At 35.4% G+C, this 19,791-nt stretch overlaps 1 protein-coding gene across 1 annotated transcript in view; it reads left to right on the forward strand.

Moving 5' to 3' along the window:
* The window catches only part of LOC149252027 (tRNA/rRNA methyltransferase (SpoU) family protein), a 425,400-nt gene extending 418,219 nt beyond the window's left edge, over window positions 1-7,181 (forward strand). The window contains 7 exon segments of the mRNA XM_089459645.1: window positions 4,034-4,185; window positions 4,310-4,380; window positions 4,515-4,671; window positions 5,067-5,340; window positions 5,487-5,627; window positions 5,745-5,995; window positions 6,586-7,181. Coding sequence (XP_089315771.1) covers window positions 4,034-4,185; window positions 4,310-4,380; window positions 4,515-4,671; window positions 5,067-5,231 — 545 coding nt within the window. The 3' untranslated portion in view covers window positions 5,232-5,340; window positions 5,487-5,627; window positions 5,745-5,995; window positions 6,586-7,181.
* Window positions 7,182-19,791: the final 12,610 nt, after the last annotated feature.

Below are 19,791 nucleotides of genomic sequence, written 5' to 3' on the forward strand. Positions count from 1 at the left end.
TGCTACGTCCTCATCCTGCTCAACTGGCTTGGCTGCCCCAAGCTGTCCTTTCCTGATCTCTGTCTGAATACAATCATCCCAAAACCTCTCCCATGTGGGAAGGGTCTCACGTGCACAAACCCCATCAGCAAAGTTCAACCATGAACGGGGGAGGCCATTCACTGCAATACGCACCAACTCAGTGGATGGAATGGCCTCTCCAATCGCTGCCAACTCATCTCTCACATTGGTAATCTTTGTGAGATATCCAGCTGCACTATCATTCCCCATCTTAATGTTCTTCAGCTTCTCCTTTAGGACCATCTTCCGGTTCTCATTGGTACTCTGGTAGAGATTGGACAATGCTGTCCACATCTCATGGGCATTGCTCTTTCCTCTCACATGAGGAATGCAATGGTCTTTGATTCCGTCTAGAATCAGCCTCTTACCCTTATTGTTCTTCTTTTTATACTCAGCCAACTGAGTAACATCAGTGGGCACAACAACAGGGTTCTGTGCGGTATGCACCATGATATCCCAGACTTCTGCCTCCTCAAAGATACTCTGCATTCTCTCCTTCCAAACGCTGTAATTTATATGCCCATCCAGCCTATCCTCCACCCTCAATCCCAATGACATCCTGCTGTCCTAAAACTGAAAAATAGCACTGCTGTAGTAAAGATAAAATTGTTGTTTATGAAAAAATCAGCTTGCTGGAATTTTCTGAGTGAAAAATCAGCAACTGTAATTTTTCCTTTTGCTGTCCCAAACTGCCCTTCAACACTCGAGCTCTGATACCATGTAAAAATCTCTGTTTTCCCACCCCGGTTTTCAGTTTCTCCTTATTTCTCCCATGTAGTTAAATGCCCATTCCCATAACCATACATTTAACAGACTGAAAAAAATAAATATTGCTGAAAACACAAATTCTGGAAATTTTTCAGAATGCTGGAAATTGCAGAATTAAAAATCAGCAATCAAAAACAGCCATTAAAACACATTAAAACACTGATATTTTTGGTCAACTTGACCCTGGAAAAACCCCCTACAACTCTTGGGGAAAACCAGTTTGAGAGCTCTTCTTTATTTCTGAAAATTGCCTTTTTACAGTGAGAATTATTCAGCAAAAAATCAGCAAGCAAATTTACAACTTATCTCCTTTCCCGTGCCTCACAGCAATCTGGAAATTACAGCAAACAGGACAGCAATAAATGCTGTACGGCCTCTGTTTTGTGTGCAGAAAAATCAGCAAACTGCTCCTCGATTTTTGTGCAAAAATCTGCCTTTCACTATGTGCTGAATCAGCTGTACAAATCTGCTCAACTGCTGCCTTGGAATGTGTGCCAAGCTGCTGTCTCCTTCTCCTCCCTGCTCAGAAATCTCTCTTGCTCTCTTGCTCTCCTTCTCCCAATCTGCTCATGAAAGAATGAATGATCTTTTCCTCCTTTTCCTCCTTTAATATAACTCCAAGTGACTTTTGGGTGATCCAAGTGACTTTTGGGTGATCTCTAAATCCAATGGCTGAAATAGATTTAGATCAATGGCTGAGATTAAATGCTCATTTAAATCTCACTTTCTATTTTTTAATTCACCCCACTTTAATAAAGACCCACTTAGTCATTTATTTCCAAAGTCACTTTTCCTTTCTAATTTTTCATTTACTTTATAAAAGTTACTTTAAAATTAGACTTAGTAACTTTATTACTTAAAGTCACTTTTAAATTAGATTTAACTTTATAAAATTATAAAGTCACTTTAGGAGAAAAATTAAATTCTTTTGGACACTTTTCCCTAGGCCAAAGATCAAAGCCTAAGGGAACCACCTGTCCTCCGGTACCAAATTTCAACAACTCTGAGCTTACTTTAACAGAAAATTGCCTGAAACAGTGATGTCCTTATTCTTTTCGGCCTCTATTCTGCTTCTATGCCTCTTCTCTAAATTCTTCATCGAGTTGGATGCTAAGAAATGAAGTCTGAAACCTTATTTATATTGGTTTCGTCCTTTAAAGAGAGGACGTGACTGTTGGAGAATGAGAGCCGACATATGTATGTTAACTTAGGTCAGCTTACAATAAAGATATATATTTCTCAATCTTAAAAATTCATTTTCTCTTCAAATACTGGGAGTTTGAGGGCAAGTGAGGGCTCATTAGAAAGGGGAAAAAATCCTCTTCAAGATGGTGAAGGAGCCAATGTGAAAGGATGCCTCCAAGGTGTCAAAAAATATTTTTCTTTGTGACTGTTCTTGAATTTTTGTACAGACATTGGGAGTAATATTAATGGAGCTAGAATGAGGTTCATGTCATCATCAATTGCAGTATCCATAAAGGGTAAGGACATCATATTGTTAGGGCAAGGGCTTGTATATTTGGCAAGTAATTGGTACTTAAAGGCTACATCATTATGAGCATCAATCAAGGAGGGCTTGTCATCATAGGCACATGATTGGCACTTAGGATTTACATCAATCTATTATGTTTAGGGTATCATGGGCATCAGACCAGACTTCTTCATTAATGGTTTGACATCTTCATAATGTAAGGGAAACCTCTAAGATTTGCATGAGGTTCATTGACATCACAAGAATATTTGCCATCTCAAATAATGCCATATTGACATCAATGACAACCTTGACTAACACTTTTATTCTTTCTTGCAACATTTGCTCCCTTTTAGTATGAGCAATTCATTGCTGATAGGGGTTGCGATGTTTTTTTAAGCCCATTTTACTTTGATAGATCATGATATGCATGGAATTGGGGCGATGAGCACATGAGGTGGTGGAGCTCAAGCTAACATGCATTTTAACTAAAATTGGTCCTTTGCCAATATCTTGCATTTTAGCAGTTGGCACATGCTCATTTATTGTTTCTTGCAACTGCATCAATCTTTGTGCATTTCAAGACCCCTTATTCTCATTGGATGAGACAAGTAAAGAACCAATATGAGCAACTGATAACAACCAACTCAAAAGTAATGACAATAAAGAAGGAGTGAGTGAAAAGTGTTAAGTTTGGAAGAATATGAACACACTATCTCTATCAAGGTCTCCTATTTGTGCCTCTACTAGGTCATGAAAGAGGAGCCATGGGATGGCCATACTTGATTATAAGGAATTGATAACTACCAAGGTGAAATAAAGCAACAAGCATAACTTCCAAGAATCATGAGTCATTTTTTGACCTTAACTCGTGATCCTTACTCAAATGCCCAATACATCAATTGTAAACACTTTGTATGAAACAATGAATAAAGTGTGTCATGTGTGTTGAGCCACCATCGTCAGATGAGTATGTTGATTGGGTAAATGAGCATATGAGGAACAAGAAGGATCTAAGAGGCTGCTCAGTGTTGGCTAGAAATCTACATCATATGGATGGGTAACAAGCTACATATTGTGAATTTCCCCTCTACATTTTATAGAGGAAAGGAATATCCCATGATTAGGTCATCCTTCCAACCCTAATAGAGTTGCAAGTCTCAAGGAAAAAATGATGATTTCTACGCTGAGAACTAAGTCGCGTGAGCTTCATATAAATAATAGCAAACAGACTTGTCCAAAAAATCCTTTGGAAAAGAGAACCTATTATCTATGCAATTTAGAGGAGATCGAAGACAATGTTCCTTTTCTTTTAAAATGCCTTTTATACAACAACATTAAATGTGCTTATAGTGATATCTATAATCACAATTTCTTTCATGAAATCCTAAATCATGACAATCAAACTAAGTTGGGAGACTTTATTGTTAATCTAAAATCACATTGAAACAAATGTTTAAATAACTTCAGGATTTCAATTTCCTAGTGATCTTTGTTTGCTTTCTCTTTGTTAGGGTACTACAGGCCAAGCTGGTCTAAAGGATGTTAATCAAAATCATCTCTTTTTATCATTTTCACAAGATTGGCTTTATGAAAGGGAGCCTGATCCCAGTGGGCTATATATGATTACCTATGTTGTTTCCATAAATATCATTGACTAGTAGGTAAAAGTACCAGTACATTTTTCCTTTTGAACTCCGTAAGTGAGTAGTCAGTTGCTTTTGCCTCTTGCAGAAATTGAGATTGAAGATCAATTGCTGATGTCAGCAATAGAGTTACGAATAAAAGAAATGGACAAAATGACAGGGGGGCGGCAGGACTTGATTGTTGTTGCATCTTTGCTAGGACGCATTCCTAATCTTGCAGGATTGGCACGAACTTGTGAGGTGAAGTGTAAAAGACAGGAGTTTAGCTAGATATTTTTGAATATGCTTGTTGTTGTCATATTGCAAATGTGTGAGACATCTCTTCACCCACTTCTGTGTCAACTGGTTACCCTTTTTCTTACAGGTATTTAAAGTAGCAAGCTTAGTTATTGCTGATGCAAGTATAATAAAAGATAAACAATTCCAGTTAATCAGGTACAGAATTATCTTTTTCTATGTTAATGTGCAATACTGATTTCATTATTTGGTGAATGGCTTCTAAGCAAATAGTCAAGAAAGCAACAAGCACATTTTCAGATTGATGATATTAAATCTTGTCTCCTTTGCAGTGTCACGGCAGAGAAGTGGATTCCAATACAAGAAGTACCTGAATTGAACCTTAAAGAATACTTAAAGGTAAAGAAGAGGGAAGGGTACGTAGTTTTGGGATTGGAGCAGACGGCAAACAGTATACCACTTAATAAGTATCCATTTCCACTGAAAACAGTATGCTTTTTTTCCTTTCCCCGTTTCTTGTAACTTTTCATATATGCTAGATTCAGAAAATGGGAAGTTTAAAATAGACAAAGTCTTTCAGTAGAAATCACATGAGAGAATTTTTTGGCCGACGCGTTTCGAACCAACAAGTGTGGTTCATCTTTAGGACCTGATGATGAACCACACTTGTTGGTTCGAAATGTGTCAGACAAAAAATTCTCTCATGTGATTTCTACCGAAAGACTTTGTTTAATTCATTATGGATAACAGAAGCTTGAATACAGAAAAAGTTTAAAATAATTCAATTTTACCAAGGTTTTAGTTGCAAGAATTAGGTTTTATTGTATGCTTTCATCTGTACTACATTTGTGTGATGAGTTGATAAACATTTTCATCTGAACTAGGTCATCGTACTTGGAAGAGAGAAAGAGGGAATTCCTGTTGATATCATCCATGTGCTGGATGCATGTGTGGAAATTCCTCAGTATGGTGTTGTTAGATCTCTGAATGTTCATGTCAGTGGTGCTATTGCAATATGGGAGTATACTCGGCAGCATCATCAGGACTAGATATAGACTTTCCTCCAATGGCTTTTCCTGCGTGAATTACAAGGAAAGAAACAAGGCATGAAAAATGGATGTATGCTTGCGGAGGTTGATTATCACCCTTTATGGCAAGGTTACAGTTCACTTTTCCCTTCAACTATTTTTGATCAGGGAACATTACCTACTGGTTATTCACATTGATAGCAAGGGTATGTTAGTCTGTTATTTTCCTCTGCATCCTTTATTTAGTTTACTCTTACACATGCTTCTGTTCTTCAGGATATTAAGATGGTTGGAAGACTTGATTTTCACCAACCAATTGTGATGTCTTCTTTGCAAGCTCCCTGCTGAAGGACAAAGGCAATCATATATGTCTGTTCTAGTCTTACTATGTTTCTGCCAAACAATGCACTAGGGCAAGTAGGTGAATACAAATTGCAATGCAAGAATATATTTGTTTAGCAAGATAAGCCAGCCAACTTACTAGCAAAGTTGAAATGTTCAAGCTTGATATGGTTACTACTAAAATGTATGCAGAAAAGGAGCAGTACTGAAGCAATTGCTGGCAACAGACAGGAAATGGTCTCATAATTTAAATTTTAGTCAGTTTATCAACATAGTGTTATACCAGGTACTGGTTGAGAAAACCTGGTGTTGTGTGAAACTTGTCCCTGCAAATTTATGCCAAACATTAAAGAGTATACCAGAGCATTATTGATTAGAAAATTGGAAGAGATAGGGTGAACGGAAATATGTGTGGATACCCCGTTGGCATCTATTCCAGAAAGGTAGATTAAGAGGGTTCCTCCTTTGATTTGAATATTTTGTTTTAGCTTATTTATTCTCTGTTCAAAGGAGGTCATTATTCATAAGGAAGTACATTATGGTATGAAGAGTCATTTTACAAGATACAGTTCTCTGCCTGGACATTCCCGAGGAACATTCCTATGACTGATTTTGTAAGATATTCATAAGAAATTTTCAATCGTAAAAGGAAAAGATATGAAAACTGCCTTAGGAAGGCTATTCAGGGTCTAAGCAGTTGATATTAGCACTTTTATAAGCAGCAAATTCACAAATTTGTCTGTATAATCATGAGCTGCCATAATTTAACGAAATCATTCCTTTTTGTGTGCATTTTCATTGGCCCCATATTAACACATGTATTAGAGCTCCAAATCAAAGGGGTAACTACATGGATGCAAGTTCAAATTTTTAGTTTTGAAGATTTATTATCATGTTAACTCCCTATCCTCAAATTTTTCTTTCACTTCTGGACTGTTTTGTGGAAAAAACTACTTTTTCTTGTATGTATGTACCCATATTGAGCTGAGATGAGACCAAGATGGGATGTTTAACACTTGGTTCTGGAATGCAGGTCTTAGCAAGATGAGGAGAGAGATCTTCAGAATTTGACTAAAAAATGAGAAGTAGCAGAGAAGCAGAAGGCAACAATTACTGTGTAAGGTGCCGTTCAATAGCAGCCATCAATATTTGAACCAGGAAATGATTAATCACAGTTTTGGTTCAAATTGCAACAGTAACTTCAGTGAGACATTTTGGAGAGTCACCTTTAACAGCAATTTGTTAAGGTACTAATTCAGCTGGAGCAGAGGCAACATAGATTGTTGATATTGCCAAAATCTGTAGGTGGACCAACAAGGGATTTCAGGAAGAAAAGTGTCATCGTATGGTGCTTAGGATGCTGTTGACTCAGATGACTTGGATCTAATTTGTGCTAATCTTAATGGTGGATACAACTCAAAACCGCCAGAGAAAAGATCCTATATAATCTGTACAACACAAGGAATCTAAAAATAAAAACACCTATTCAACTGTTCATATTACAAAATGAGCTAGATCACTAAGAGGAAAGCCTAGATAGGGTTGAGTGATATAATTAAGCTCAAAGCAGGTTATTTACAATAACATAGTATGATATTTACAATGAATAACTGGTGCATTTGGAGTTTACCTTCTTATACATCACTGTTCAGTAAGAAAATCATTTCCACTTATGAATGTGGAATAGACCACTTTATACAAAAAGTAAACATTAAGATATTCTAAAATTATCAAGTGACTTTATTACATAGTAAGCCTCATATCCAGGCACCCCCACTTAAGACTTACAATATTCAAAGAAAACCATATTGACTAAGGGAAAACACATATGGACTGAACACAATTACAACATAAGTAATCAAAACCAAACATTCTTCATAAGCTCATTTTTTGGAAAACAATTCATGGACTAACTAGAGCTCCATCAAGCTGCCTCGTAACCTTTATAAATGTGTATCTCCCAAGTTGAATTCTTGAGATCTTGGATTCCAGCTATCCAAACTCTTGAATTATGAATCTCCTGAATTAACCTATTGCACTGCAATCCACATGCATGTCCCATAACCTCATTATTGGATAGCATTCCACATGCATGTTTGAAAACCCCAATGAATGTGACACAACCTCATTATTGGATAGCATTCCACATGCATGTTTGAAAACCCCAATGAGGGATAATCTCTAAGATCCAAACCTCTTGGACTATTTGCAATATGCTGAGTTATATCTACACTAGATCCATTACTTTATTCAGGCTTCTTAAATGCATAGAATTTCCTTTCTTTAGTAAATTCATCACAATTTTTAGTATTTAGTGAATCTTCAATAATGGTTGCATTAGCTATATGTGATTTTTCTTTTGGCTTTCCCTTTAGAACATCAATAGCCCAAAATCTGTAGTGCCAAGATATGTGACCCATTTTCTTACAATAATGACATTCCATCTCTCCTTTGTCTTTAGCCAATCTATTATGATTTTATCGTCGTTATAATTCAGTCTCAAGTTGAATATCACCTTCAATGACTCGTTTCTTTACATAAAAGAGATGAAATCATCTGTTCTAAATTTTGAGAAGGCATGCTGGTGATCCCTTGATTTTTCTTTGTTGGTAGTGGCCCCTATGTATTCATGCTCATATAAATTCCTCAACTCTCAAATTGTTGAAGGTGCGAGAGTGGAAACCTTGTTTTTCAATGCTCGTGCCTTTTGATATGGCTTTGGACTCCTAGATTGTTTCTTTCTCTAGTACCATATTACAAAATGAGCTAGATTCTTAATTGAGGAAATTCTATATAGTTTTGTCTCACATAACTAAGCTCAAAGGAAGATACTCATAATAAGACAATGTGATATTATCAATGGATAGTTGTTGCATTTATTACAAAGGAGTTTACTTCCTTATATATCATTGTTCACTAAGCAAATCAGTCCCACTCGTGAATGTAAGTTAGACTACTTTACACAAAAACTGAATATTCACATATTTTAAAGTTATAAAGTGGCTTTATTATATAGTAAGCCTTGTATCTTAATCCAAACTACAAATGCATTAGAATTAAATATCCCATTAACTATCCGTTATATTTTTTATCATATTATCTCCTTAACCTCTAATTTTTCTCACTTAGTTGTTTTAAGAAAAAGCTCATATTTTGTTGTATTTATGTTCTTGTATTGAGTTGATGTGAGAGTCAAGACCAAGAAGACGGGGTGTTCAACCCTTGAGTTTGGTAGGAAAGCCCTCGAAATATGAGAAACAATAGATCTTCAGTCTTTGACATTAAAAATGAGAAGTAGCTTAGAAAGAGAAGGCAACAATTACTATGTTAGGCGGCCTTCAATAACAACAATCAACTTTTGAACCAAGAAATGATCAATCAGTTTTGATTCAAATCACAATAACAAATTTAGTGAGAACTTTTGGATAGTTACCTTTCACAACAATTTGGTAAGGTACCAATTAAGCTAGAGAAAAGGAAACTTGGGTTTATTGTTTTTACCAAAAATTGCAAGGGCCAACTAGGGATTTTATATTGCCTAGGATGTGATTGATTTTGATTACTTCTTGGATCTGATTTGTGCTAATATAGATGGTGGATACAACCCAAAACCCCCATATAAGAAAGCTCATATATATCTATGTAACAAAAGTAAGAGAAGAATAAAAACATATATTCTATTGTCCAAACTACAAATCTATTAGAATAAAATATCCCATGCAAACAAAAGGGAGCTAGGAAATTTCATAATAGCTTTGTTCAACTATTGAAATGAGATCTTAAATACCCAACATGTTGTTGAGAAATCTAGGGCATTGATGATTAGGCGATTTCTCTTCTAGATAATTGCTTGTGATATGCTTTTACTTCTTGTATTATGATCTTCTCTTTGTTATATTATCAATGTGTTCTTTTCATCAAGAAAGTTACCAAATAAACAATAGAAGATAAGAGACACAATATGTAGGCTTGTCAGCGAAGGCCAAAACCTCACGCTTTGAGAGGAAAACCCAAACATAAATTCTTCTTATAGATCTTCAATTGACGAATATCAAGACCATGACAAAGACCCTTGACTTTAGTGTCCTCCTAAGACCCTTGTCACTAGCCTTGATGTTCTGCCTCTTCCCTTTCTCGACTTCTTCTCCTCTCCTTGGCTTCCTTCTAGAGAATCTCGGTCTCTACTCTCTCGGTTACCCTATAGAATCTTGGTCTTTACTCTTCCTCTCGGCTACATTAGAGAATCTTGGTCTCTACTCTTCTCGACTTCCTTTTGCGAGATCTTATACCCAAACAATGTTACCTCAATGCAACAATGATTTCAACCTTCTCTCTATGCTTTCGAACCTCCTTTCTTCACACGTCGGAGAGTATATATGCCCAAATCGAATCTTCTAGAAGTATCCCTTTCCTTCGCTATCTTTCTCTTGATCTTCTCTCTTTTATCTAGTTCCTCTTCACACTTTTGCTTATATTCTTCACTAAATTTCTTGTCTCTAAGTGAGGCCGAGTGTGGTTATATATACACGCTGCCTCATGTCTTTTAGGCCGACATGATCACAAGGAGGAGAGCTGACATCGCCTTCTAGGTTCTTCATTCGTTGTAGGCCAACATGGAGAGGGCTAGTGACAAGGTCTTGAAGGAATACTTTACATAGACAAGTGTGACTCTTTACAATGTGTAACATGACTTCATTATATGACAATGACTCTTTTATTCTTTTATGACTAGATGACAAAATTCCTAAAGGATCTCAATGGGAACTTTGACTGAAAAATAAAATCTCTTGCTCATGCAACTCATTATGCAAGCATTACAATATTTTATTTTTCTTCTTTACATCTCTTTACATAAAATCACAGTTACATGTCATTATGAAGACTGCACCTAGTTACACTTTTCAGCATGATTAAACTACATGATTAAATACTTATTAAATTATATTTTTTTTATTTTGCTTCATGGAGAAGATGCCTTGTCAACAAACAAAAATAGAAGCCTCAAAAGATGTTAGAAACAAACATAAAAATACATCTATGTGAAATTGCAAATGGTGCAATAAAATAGAGGCATATCCACTTTAGCACAACATATCAATTTATGTGACTCAATTTATGAAGGTTCAATAAAATTGAGTAGGATGTATATGATTTGAGTAAATTGCAAAAGGGGAAAATAACAATGACTTTTGTAGTGGGTAACCTTACCTCTTGGATTTACACAAAAGATAAGTCCAAATCATCCAAGTACAAACCCTATGGCAACTTAAAATCGTCACCCATTGTTACCTCAATGGTGACTTCTATCACTTTAGGTTCGCTCTTCTCCAACACAAGGGGGGGTTTCGCTAGGCTCAAATCACTAATATGTCTTATTAGGACATATTTGAAAATCATATTAGTGATTCATTTTTTTTTAAAATAAAATGGTAAGAAGACAAGGGAGATTGAGTGCCTTGTCCTTTAGGAAAATGTAGTTAAAGTGATACTTGATGAAAAATGCTTGATATGCAAAAGAGAAATCAAGTTTTGTTGTACATGAACGTCACTGATTAAATAGACCACAATAATGCAAGACATTGTATGACAAACTCATTAAGAAACCATGTCATTGCCAACTTCAACATCAAATAGTATATGATGCAATTGATAAAGTAAAGATATTAGTAATGGTCATCAAATGAAATTGAGCAACTTTATTCTTCACTGACATTCGTGATTACATTAAAGGACAAAAGGTGTGGTGATGCCTCTTGAAAGTCCTCTAACATCCAAATAGTCCACTAAAAATATGTACCAAATATGGAAATAGAGATTTGTCCAACAAAATGTGATATGGAAGCCTTAGCATCAATATGTTTTATTTCTAGCAAAGAAAGATTTGTCCAACAAAATGTGATATGGAAGCCTTAGCATCAATATGTTTTATTTCTAGCAAAGAAAGCGTAATTTACCAAAGTCTTTATACTCTTTCTAACCCATAAATTAGCAAAAGCCATTGGCCTTCTTAAGGGTGATGCTTCCCATTTGATTTGCAAAGTGAGAGGACTCTACCTTTTATAGAGTTTCATTTAAACTACTTTTACAATATAATATCATTGAGAAGACTAGAAAGTTTTAGGTCATTTTCTTTAAAAAATATCAATAAGATATTATGAGAAGGATTTAGAAACACCATTTTCTCTCTTTGGCATAAACGATCTTTTTGAAGATGCTCAATACTGATTTCATAAGTGTGCTTTGCTTACTAAGATTATTTTTATCCACCCTAGAAGCCTCCATTGGTGGAGTGCTCCTTGATATTTGGATTCATTCATTTTTTTGGATGAATTGAAAAAATCAAGGGTGTCCTTCAAAGGTAGGGAATTCAAAGAGGCACAGTGATACAAATATTTCACCTCAAAACAAGCCTTGGAGACCTCTCAAGGTGGGATGTGTTAGAAAATCAAGAAGGCTAAAAGATTTTCTTATACTTGATAATTACTTGTGATGTTCTTGATTTCTTATTAGGTTCCTTTATATATTCTTCCTTTTAGTTCATCAAGCAATTACCAAAGCAATAGCACATAAATGAATGGACACCAGATATAGGCACACAACCAGGGAAAAACCCTTCTCTAGGGAAAACCCAGTCAGTAATTCTTCCTTCAATAGTTTTCCTGAGATATTCCAAGACTCTAGACCTTGACACAAACTTTCCTCCACACCAAGTCAGCCTTCTTCTTCCTTTGCAGATGATCTTACTTGACCTGGCAACAACAACAACAGTAGCAACACTTTCTTGGACCCAACAACTTCAACTTTGCTTTGGAGACTTCAATCTTCACTTAGAAACTTCGATCTTGGCCCAATACAACTTCCTGAGGTAGCAACACCCAATAATAGCAACTTCGACTTATACTTGATCTAGCAGCAGCATCATGTAGTAACTGGCTATGTCATCAACAAGAGAACTTCGATCTTTGAATCTAGGGCACGAGAGAGAGAGATGCACCAAAACTTTGGTTTTCCTTCCTTCCTTCCTTCTCCTAGACCAAACCCACACTCCTTTTACTTTCTTCCTTCACTTCGCACTTTTTCCCAACTTCAAAGAGATATCAAACTTGCTTGGTTAGTATCCTCCAAATGGAATTCGAACTACTTCATTTATAGCCTTTAGGTGAGGTCGAATAGCCTTCTTTGAGGCTGACTAGATCATCTTAAGGCCGACTTGATGTGGAGGTAACATAATTCATATTTGACTCAATACTTAACCTTTTTACATGATTCAAAAGCCCAAGACGGGTCTCTTTAAAAGTACAATGACTCTACTAACTTAGAATAAAGCCTAGAAGTCCTCAATGGGGACTTTGACCTAAAACATGATGACCCAAGCATGAAACCCATGCTATAATAAGTCATAATAATAATAATAAATAATTCTTTTCTTTATTATTTTGACAAGTACATTACATGATGACTCAAATACATTTAATGAAGACCGAACCTAGTTACATTTTCCAACACTCCCTCTTAACTAGGGCGGTATTCATCATATACAAGTGCAAGGTAGATCTTAGCTATATGAACCATGAAGAATTTTAGTCACTGTAATGACATGGACTAGATTCCTAACTAGGGCAATCTATCCATTGGTATCTCAATAGTTTAGGCATCACAATGCCATGGACTAGATTCCTGACCAGGGCAACCTATCCAAGTGGTACTAAGATGGACTCAAGCTTTTAGCCTTTCTAGGTACCATTAGGCTTAATTGCTAACCATCAACCCAGGGATCTAGGTTTGTATTCGAGGTCAGAGCTCTTTTACCAACACCACCTTTTCAACTTCGAGACCTAGACATCAACACAAAGTATCGACCAGATGTCCTCCTAGGCAATGCTTCACAAAGCCTCAATACTCCTTTGATCCATCAGATCAAGAACAACGAATCTCTCCCAATCAAACTGATCTGTAACCATCATACTATCAAAACTTCAAGAGATTTCCCTGTACAAACACAACCCCAATCATTAATATACTTTCACATTTACATAATCAAATACAAACCTCTGGGGTCTTTTCAGATAACATATATTGTTTCTCAACACAATAGGATTATCAACCGAATCTTAAAAGATTCTTCAATCATTTACTTTCCTTTTCTACTTCCCATGCAACAACATATCCTTCAAAATTTATTCTCCAATCAAAACTATGCTCTCCCTCTCAACCAAGGAGATTTCCTCTATCCAGGCTCCCTCTTAACTCAAGGAGATCAACTTCTTCTTTTCATCATCGAAGAATCTTTCATGGCTTCCAACCATCTCATCAAAGTTATCATTACCATCACTATTCATGTCATGCTTATCACATCAACTTTATTTTATGAACATCTTCACCATCTTGAAGATTGTGTACCCGCATAATTTAGATAGCAAGTACAACCAAATCTATAGAAGCATGAAGTTAGCCATATCAAAATCATGGAAGCATTTCAACTTTATATTATCAGATAATCAAACAAGAGACACATACTCTTTAACATGTTGCTAGGGACTTTGTTACAAACCCTAGACTACTTCATCAAGGCTTATTTCATAACAACTTTCATTACATCTAGGGTTTTAATGTTTCTTTAAAAGGTACGACATACCCTATTAAAACATATAATAAACCATAGGAACAATTCAAACAAATATAGATTTACAAAGTATCTAACAACTTTCAAAATTCATATGCCAGACTTCCTACTAGGATTTAGTGCAAAACCCTAAATTCTACACATGAGATTCAAAAACCAATCACAACTCAATCAACAATATGATTAGCATCCGCTAGGGTTTGTTTTGAACCTTATATTTTTTCAATCAAACATCAATCACAACTAAAACTCGAAATTCGACAATCTTACACAAATATGAAATCATCACATTGTCATCATACATCAAAGAGTTTCACTTCTACTAAGGTTTAATTCCAAAACCCTAAAATTCACAAATAATATCATCCTAGAGAAACAAACTTCGACTAGGGCTTAGTTCCAAGCCCTAGGACTCATGACCATCAATAATTAGGTCAACTCATATATCTAGGATTCCATCATCATGCATAAGCATGTCACAACATGTGTTAGTCAAACCCAACTACACAAATATCAATAAGAGTTAGACAAACTTGATTAGACTAGGATTTGATTAGACAAACACACATATCCCAAGGAAATCATATCTAAGACATTATAAGGGTCTTGCTTACACATTCCACCAAACCCTAATGAGTTAGGGTTTCAATATAAGAAGATAACAAACCCTAAATTACCATGCTTCAAAGGTTTGGGATTTCAAACAACAGCGTTTTAACCCTAACAACTTAAGATTTTTATGATCATACTAAAACCCTAAACACAACATCATCAACAAAAAATTCAAATAGCATTTCCCAATAACCCTAAGCATTTATAGGGTTTCAAACGTTAACATTAGCATACCCTTAGGTTAGGGTTTTCCAGAGAACCTGTCTAGGGTTATATATGAAAAATCAAGGATGTAAGGAGGGTAGATTTATCAAGTGATGAATCACCCAAAACAAGAATCATTATAATTCAATATAGTTAGACATAACAATGTTAGTAATGGATTATCAAATGAATAAACATTTATTATAAAGAAATCAATGTTTTGTAGTTTAAGGCATACCTTTGTTCTTTGACAAACCTTGTCTTGGGAGGCCCTCTTCCATACTTCTTGAGGATATAGTAGATGTTTTCCTAATCAGGACAATAGATTGAGAATGGTAATTAATATTTAATATAATCAAAACTTAAATAAGTACATGAAACCATAAATTGAAAAGAAATGAGATACTTGTCTTTAGGAGATGTTGGGGACTCCCTCCAAAGCTTGAGGGATACCTATAAACTTTTAAAACAAAAGAAAAATGTCATTTTCAAAAACATGTTAAAACCTATCAATTCTAAACATCAGAATAGAATATCTAAGACTAGAAGCAAATGACTTAGTAGTGTAAGTCCCTTATATCACATTCTTTAGGTTTGGCTTTCTTTAGGTCTTCCTCTTCAACAACATTGGGTTGATCTCTTTCTTATTTCTTGGGTTGTCGGGACAATCACTCATGTAGTGACCCACCTTATAACATTGATAACATTCTACTTTGGACATGTCTACCTTCCTCTTCGGTCCTTTCGATTTCTTGAAGTTTCTTTTGTGATTAGCAGTGTAGACATTTGAAACTCCTTCAGGATTGACAACTAATGAGATCCTTAATTCTTCTTGACTGCAATCAGTCCATAGTTCTTCAAAAGTGGGAGCTTCCTTCCAACTGTTAAGTCTTGCAACAAATGCACCCTAAGTATGTGGCAATCCTAATAGGGCAGTGATCACAAGTTCTTTGTCTGGAACAATTTCATCAATGGCCAAAAGATAATCTCTGATTCTTGCTATCTTCGCAAAGAAAGAAACCATTGTGTCTTCTTTAGTCATCTTTGTGGTCCTTAGTTCATTATTCAAGATTGCTACTTGACCAATGCTCTTAATGGTGAATAACTTTGACAATGCCTCATACATTTCTTGAGCATGATTAATGTTGGCTATAAATGGGACAAGGTTGTCCTTTATTCCTTCTACCATTAAAGTCATGGCCACCAATTCTAATTCTCTGAACTTCACTTTATCCACATCACTGGAGTCTTCAATAGGCTTCTTTACTTTTCCTTTGACCAAGTCTAGTACCTTGTTCTTTTCAAGGATGAGGTAAATCCTCTTCTTCCAAGACTTGTAGTTTGAGGCTCCTTCAAGTTTGTTCTCTCCCTTGTTTGTGTTAGACATTCTCCTTGCAGATAATAGACTTCTTCCCTTGAATAATCCTTTCGAATGATTCCTTGATCAAGTGCTTGAGACTGCGTTTTGCTTCTTTCTTCACCAAAGCTCTGATGTAACCATGTTAGAAAATCGGAAAGCTAGAAAGATTTTCTTATACTTGATAATTACTTGTGATGTTCTTGATTTCTTATTAGGTTTATTTATATCTTCTTTATTTTAGTTCATAAAGAAATAGCACATAAATTAATTGACACCATATATAAGCACACAACCAGGAAAAAACCCTCTCTAGGGGAAAAGCTAGTTAGTAATTCTTGCTTCAATAGTTTTCCTAAGATATTCCAAGAATCTAGACCTTGACACAAACTTTCCTCCACACCAAGTTGGCCTTCTTCTTCCTTTGCAAATGATCCTACTTGACCTGGCAGCAGCAACAATAGTAGCAACACTTTCTTGGACCCAACAACTCCTACTTTGCTTTGGGGACTTTGATCTTTACTTAGAAACTTCGATCTTGGCCCAATGCAACTTCCTGACGAAACAACACCCAATAATAACAACTTTGACCTATACTTGATCTAGCAGCAACAACATGCAACGACTGGCTACGACATCAACAAGAGAACTTCGATCTTCCAATCTAGGGCATGATAGAGAGAGAGAGAGAGATGCACCAAAACTTCGATTTTCCTTCCTTCTCTTAGACCAAACTCGTACTCCCTTTTCTTTCTTTCTTCACTTTGCACTTTTTCCTAGCTTCAAAGAGATATCAAACTTGCTTGGTTGGTATCCTCCAAATGGAATTTGAACTGCTTCATTTATAGCCTTTAGGTGAGGTCGAAGAGCCTTCCTCGAAGTCAACTAGATCATCTTAAGGTCTACTTGATGTGGGTAACATAATTCATATTTGACTTAATACTTAACCTTTTTACATGATTCAAAATCCCAAGAAGGGTCTCTTTAAAAGTATAATGACTCTATTAACCTAGAGTAAATCCTAGAAGTCCTCAATGGAGACTTTGACCTAAAACATGATGACCCAAGCATGAAACTCATGCTTTAATAAGTCATAATAATAATAATAATAATAATTAATTTCTTTATTCTTTTGACACATACATTACATGACGACTTAAATCCATTTAATGAAGACCGAACCTAGTTACCCTTTCCAACAGGATGCTCCTCACTTTTGGTGTTTTTCCTTTGAACATGACATGATCACATTTAAACATTAATCAACATGATGGGCATTTATTTTAAGGCAAGCTTATGTTGTTGCACATATCTTTACAAGAAAACCCCTCTTGTGGGTAAGGGATGCTTTCTAATCAAGGACACCTCTAATGTCACTCTTAACAATGTTTCCAATGTAATAAGAACTATAACCTCAAAACGAGAACTATAACCCAAAACACCCTTAATTTTGGCCCAAAAAACATGGAAAAACACCCCAAAATCAAAAGTGGTGATGTTGTGTCACCTTTTTTTTAGGGTTAAAATTCCAACATTTTTTTAGTCATGGTATTAAAAACTAAAATAATGATCATGGAAAACCTTAAAATTCTAACAATTTTCAACCACAATGTTAAACTTCAAATAACATGACTTTTCAAAGCCTAAATTTTTTGACACTTTTCAACCATGGAATTAAAACCAAATATCACAAGTACTAAAAACCTTAAAATTTCAACATTGTTCAAACATGACATTATAATCCAAATATCATGACTAAAAAGAACTTTAAAATCAGTGACCTAAATCAAAGAGTTATTTTACTAAGCACATATTTTTTTTAGTGAAGGCTAAAGTATAGCTCTTTTGAGATCTTAGCCTAGGGCTTCTTTTTTGGAAGGCTAAAAGTATAGCTCTTTTGAGATATTAGCCTAGAATGACTCATTTTCAACAAGGTACTAAAATTACAATATTTTTTTAACAGTGACTTGTAAAATATCATTAGTATACACAAAATCATGAAAACACCTTTTAATAAAAAGGATGCAACACAAAATTTTTAAATATTTTAATTGAAAACATAAAATAATAATAATAATAACATTTTCAAACCAAAAAATTCTAAAAAAAAATCAATAAAAATGATTAAAAACAAAAAAATTAAAGAAAGGATTTCTTTTTCTAAATTGAATTATATATATATATATATAAAACAAAAAAAACAAACAAACAAACAAAAATTGAAAGTAAAAATAATCATAATAATAATAATTAAATCCTTAATGGGGACGTTGGGCCATGGAGCAAGTAGGTTTGCATGTTATTAATAGGGGGTGGCATGTGAATTGAATTACATTGTTTCATGAGGTGTGTGAATTAAATTACATTGTTTCATGGAGTGCCATGTTCTTGAGCTTCATTATATTTGGTTTGTGGCGAAGAGAGAGAGTATGTACCCTGCCTGTGTAATTTTATTGGTGTGGGTGGGATTATTCATTCCTCTTCGAAGCTAGGAGAGGGTTATCGTTGTATTTATCAGCCAAGGCGTCAAAGTTGGAGATGGGAAGATCTTATTTAGAATTGGCACGTTGATGATATTACGCCGATGGGGGCTTTTAATGATAGTTCTTGGTTTTCCTGCACTGGTTTGGGAGGTGTGTGTCAAGCTAGTGTTGGAAGTGTTGATACATCGAAAGGTTCAAGCTTCGTGATTGTTTGTGCTAGTGTTGTGGACGATTGGTGGTGTCGTTTTGGGTGTAAATTGGTTTTGACAGTGTTGAGCTTCTTTTTCTTGGCGCGCACTCATAGATTTCAGTGGGAAATTTTCCTTTTCCTACCCAGTATTGTTATTTTTTTTGCTTTTGTCTATCTTGGGTATGGAGTAGCGATCTCAAAAGCATCTACGTAGGGGTATGTTGTTGTTTTATTTTACCTGTTATGGGAGGTTCTTTTGCCTAGTGGGAGGGATTTTATCTTTGGTTCTTTTGTTCTTTCACTGAGGGGATTATGGAATTTTTAATGTGAAAGGTCTAGACGGTGGGGTTGGAATCAAGTTTTTAATTGTCGTTTGCTGCTTGGTTAGCCTAGGTGTACTTGTTGCAAGTCAGGTCGTTCTTGGTGTTGAGAAATATATACGATAATGATTAGAGTGATTTCTCTTTACTTGATAACTGCTTGTGATGTATTTTTACTTATTAGCTTTGTTACTTATTATTATGTTTGTATATCATTAAACAACTACCAAAACAAGAAGAATAAGAACACAGAATATAGGCCACAAACCAAGGCCAAAACCTCTCCACTTGAGAGGAAAACCCGCAAATCTCTTCTCTTCCTTATAGATTCTTCAATTAACGAATTCCAAGATGTTCAGACTGAGACCAATACCCTCCAAGACCAAGACCAAACTCTTCGGATGATGTGCTATCCTTGATCCAATCAAACCTACTCAAATTTCTTCCAAT

Source organism: Pinus tabuliformis, chromosome 7 (assembly GCF_031772625.1).
Source record: "Pinus tabuliformis cultivar Carrire ecotype Pingquan chromosome 7, CPIR1, whole genome shotgun sequence".
In the NCBI taxonomy this organism is placed as follows: domain Eukaryota; kingdom Viridiplantae; phylum Streptophyta; class Pinopsida; order Pinales; family Pinaceae; genus Pinus; species Pinus tabuliformis.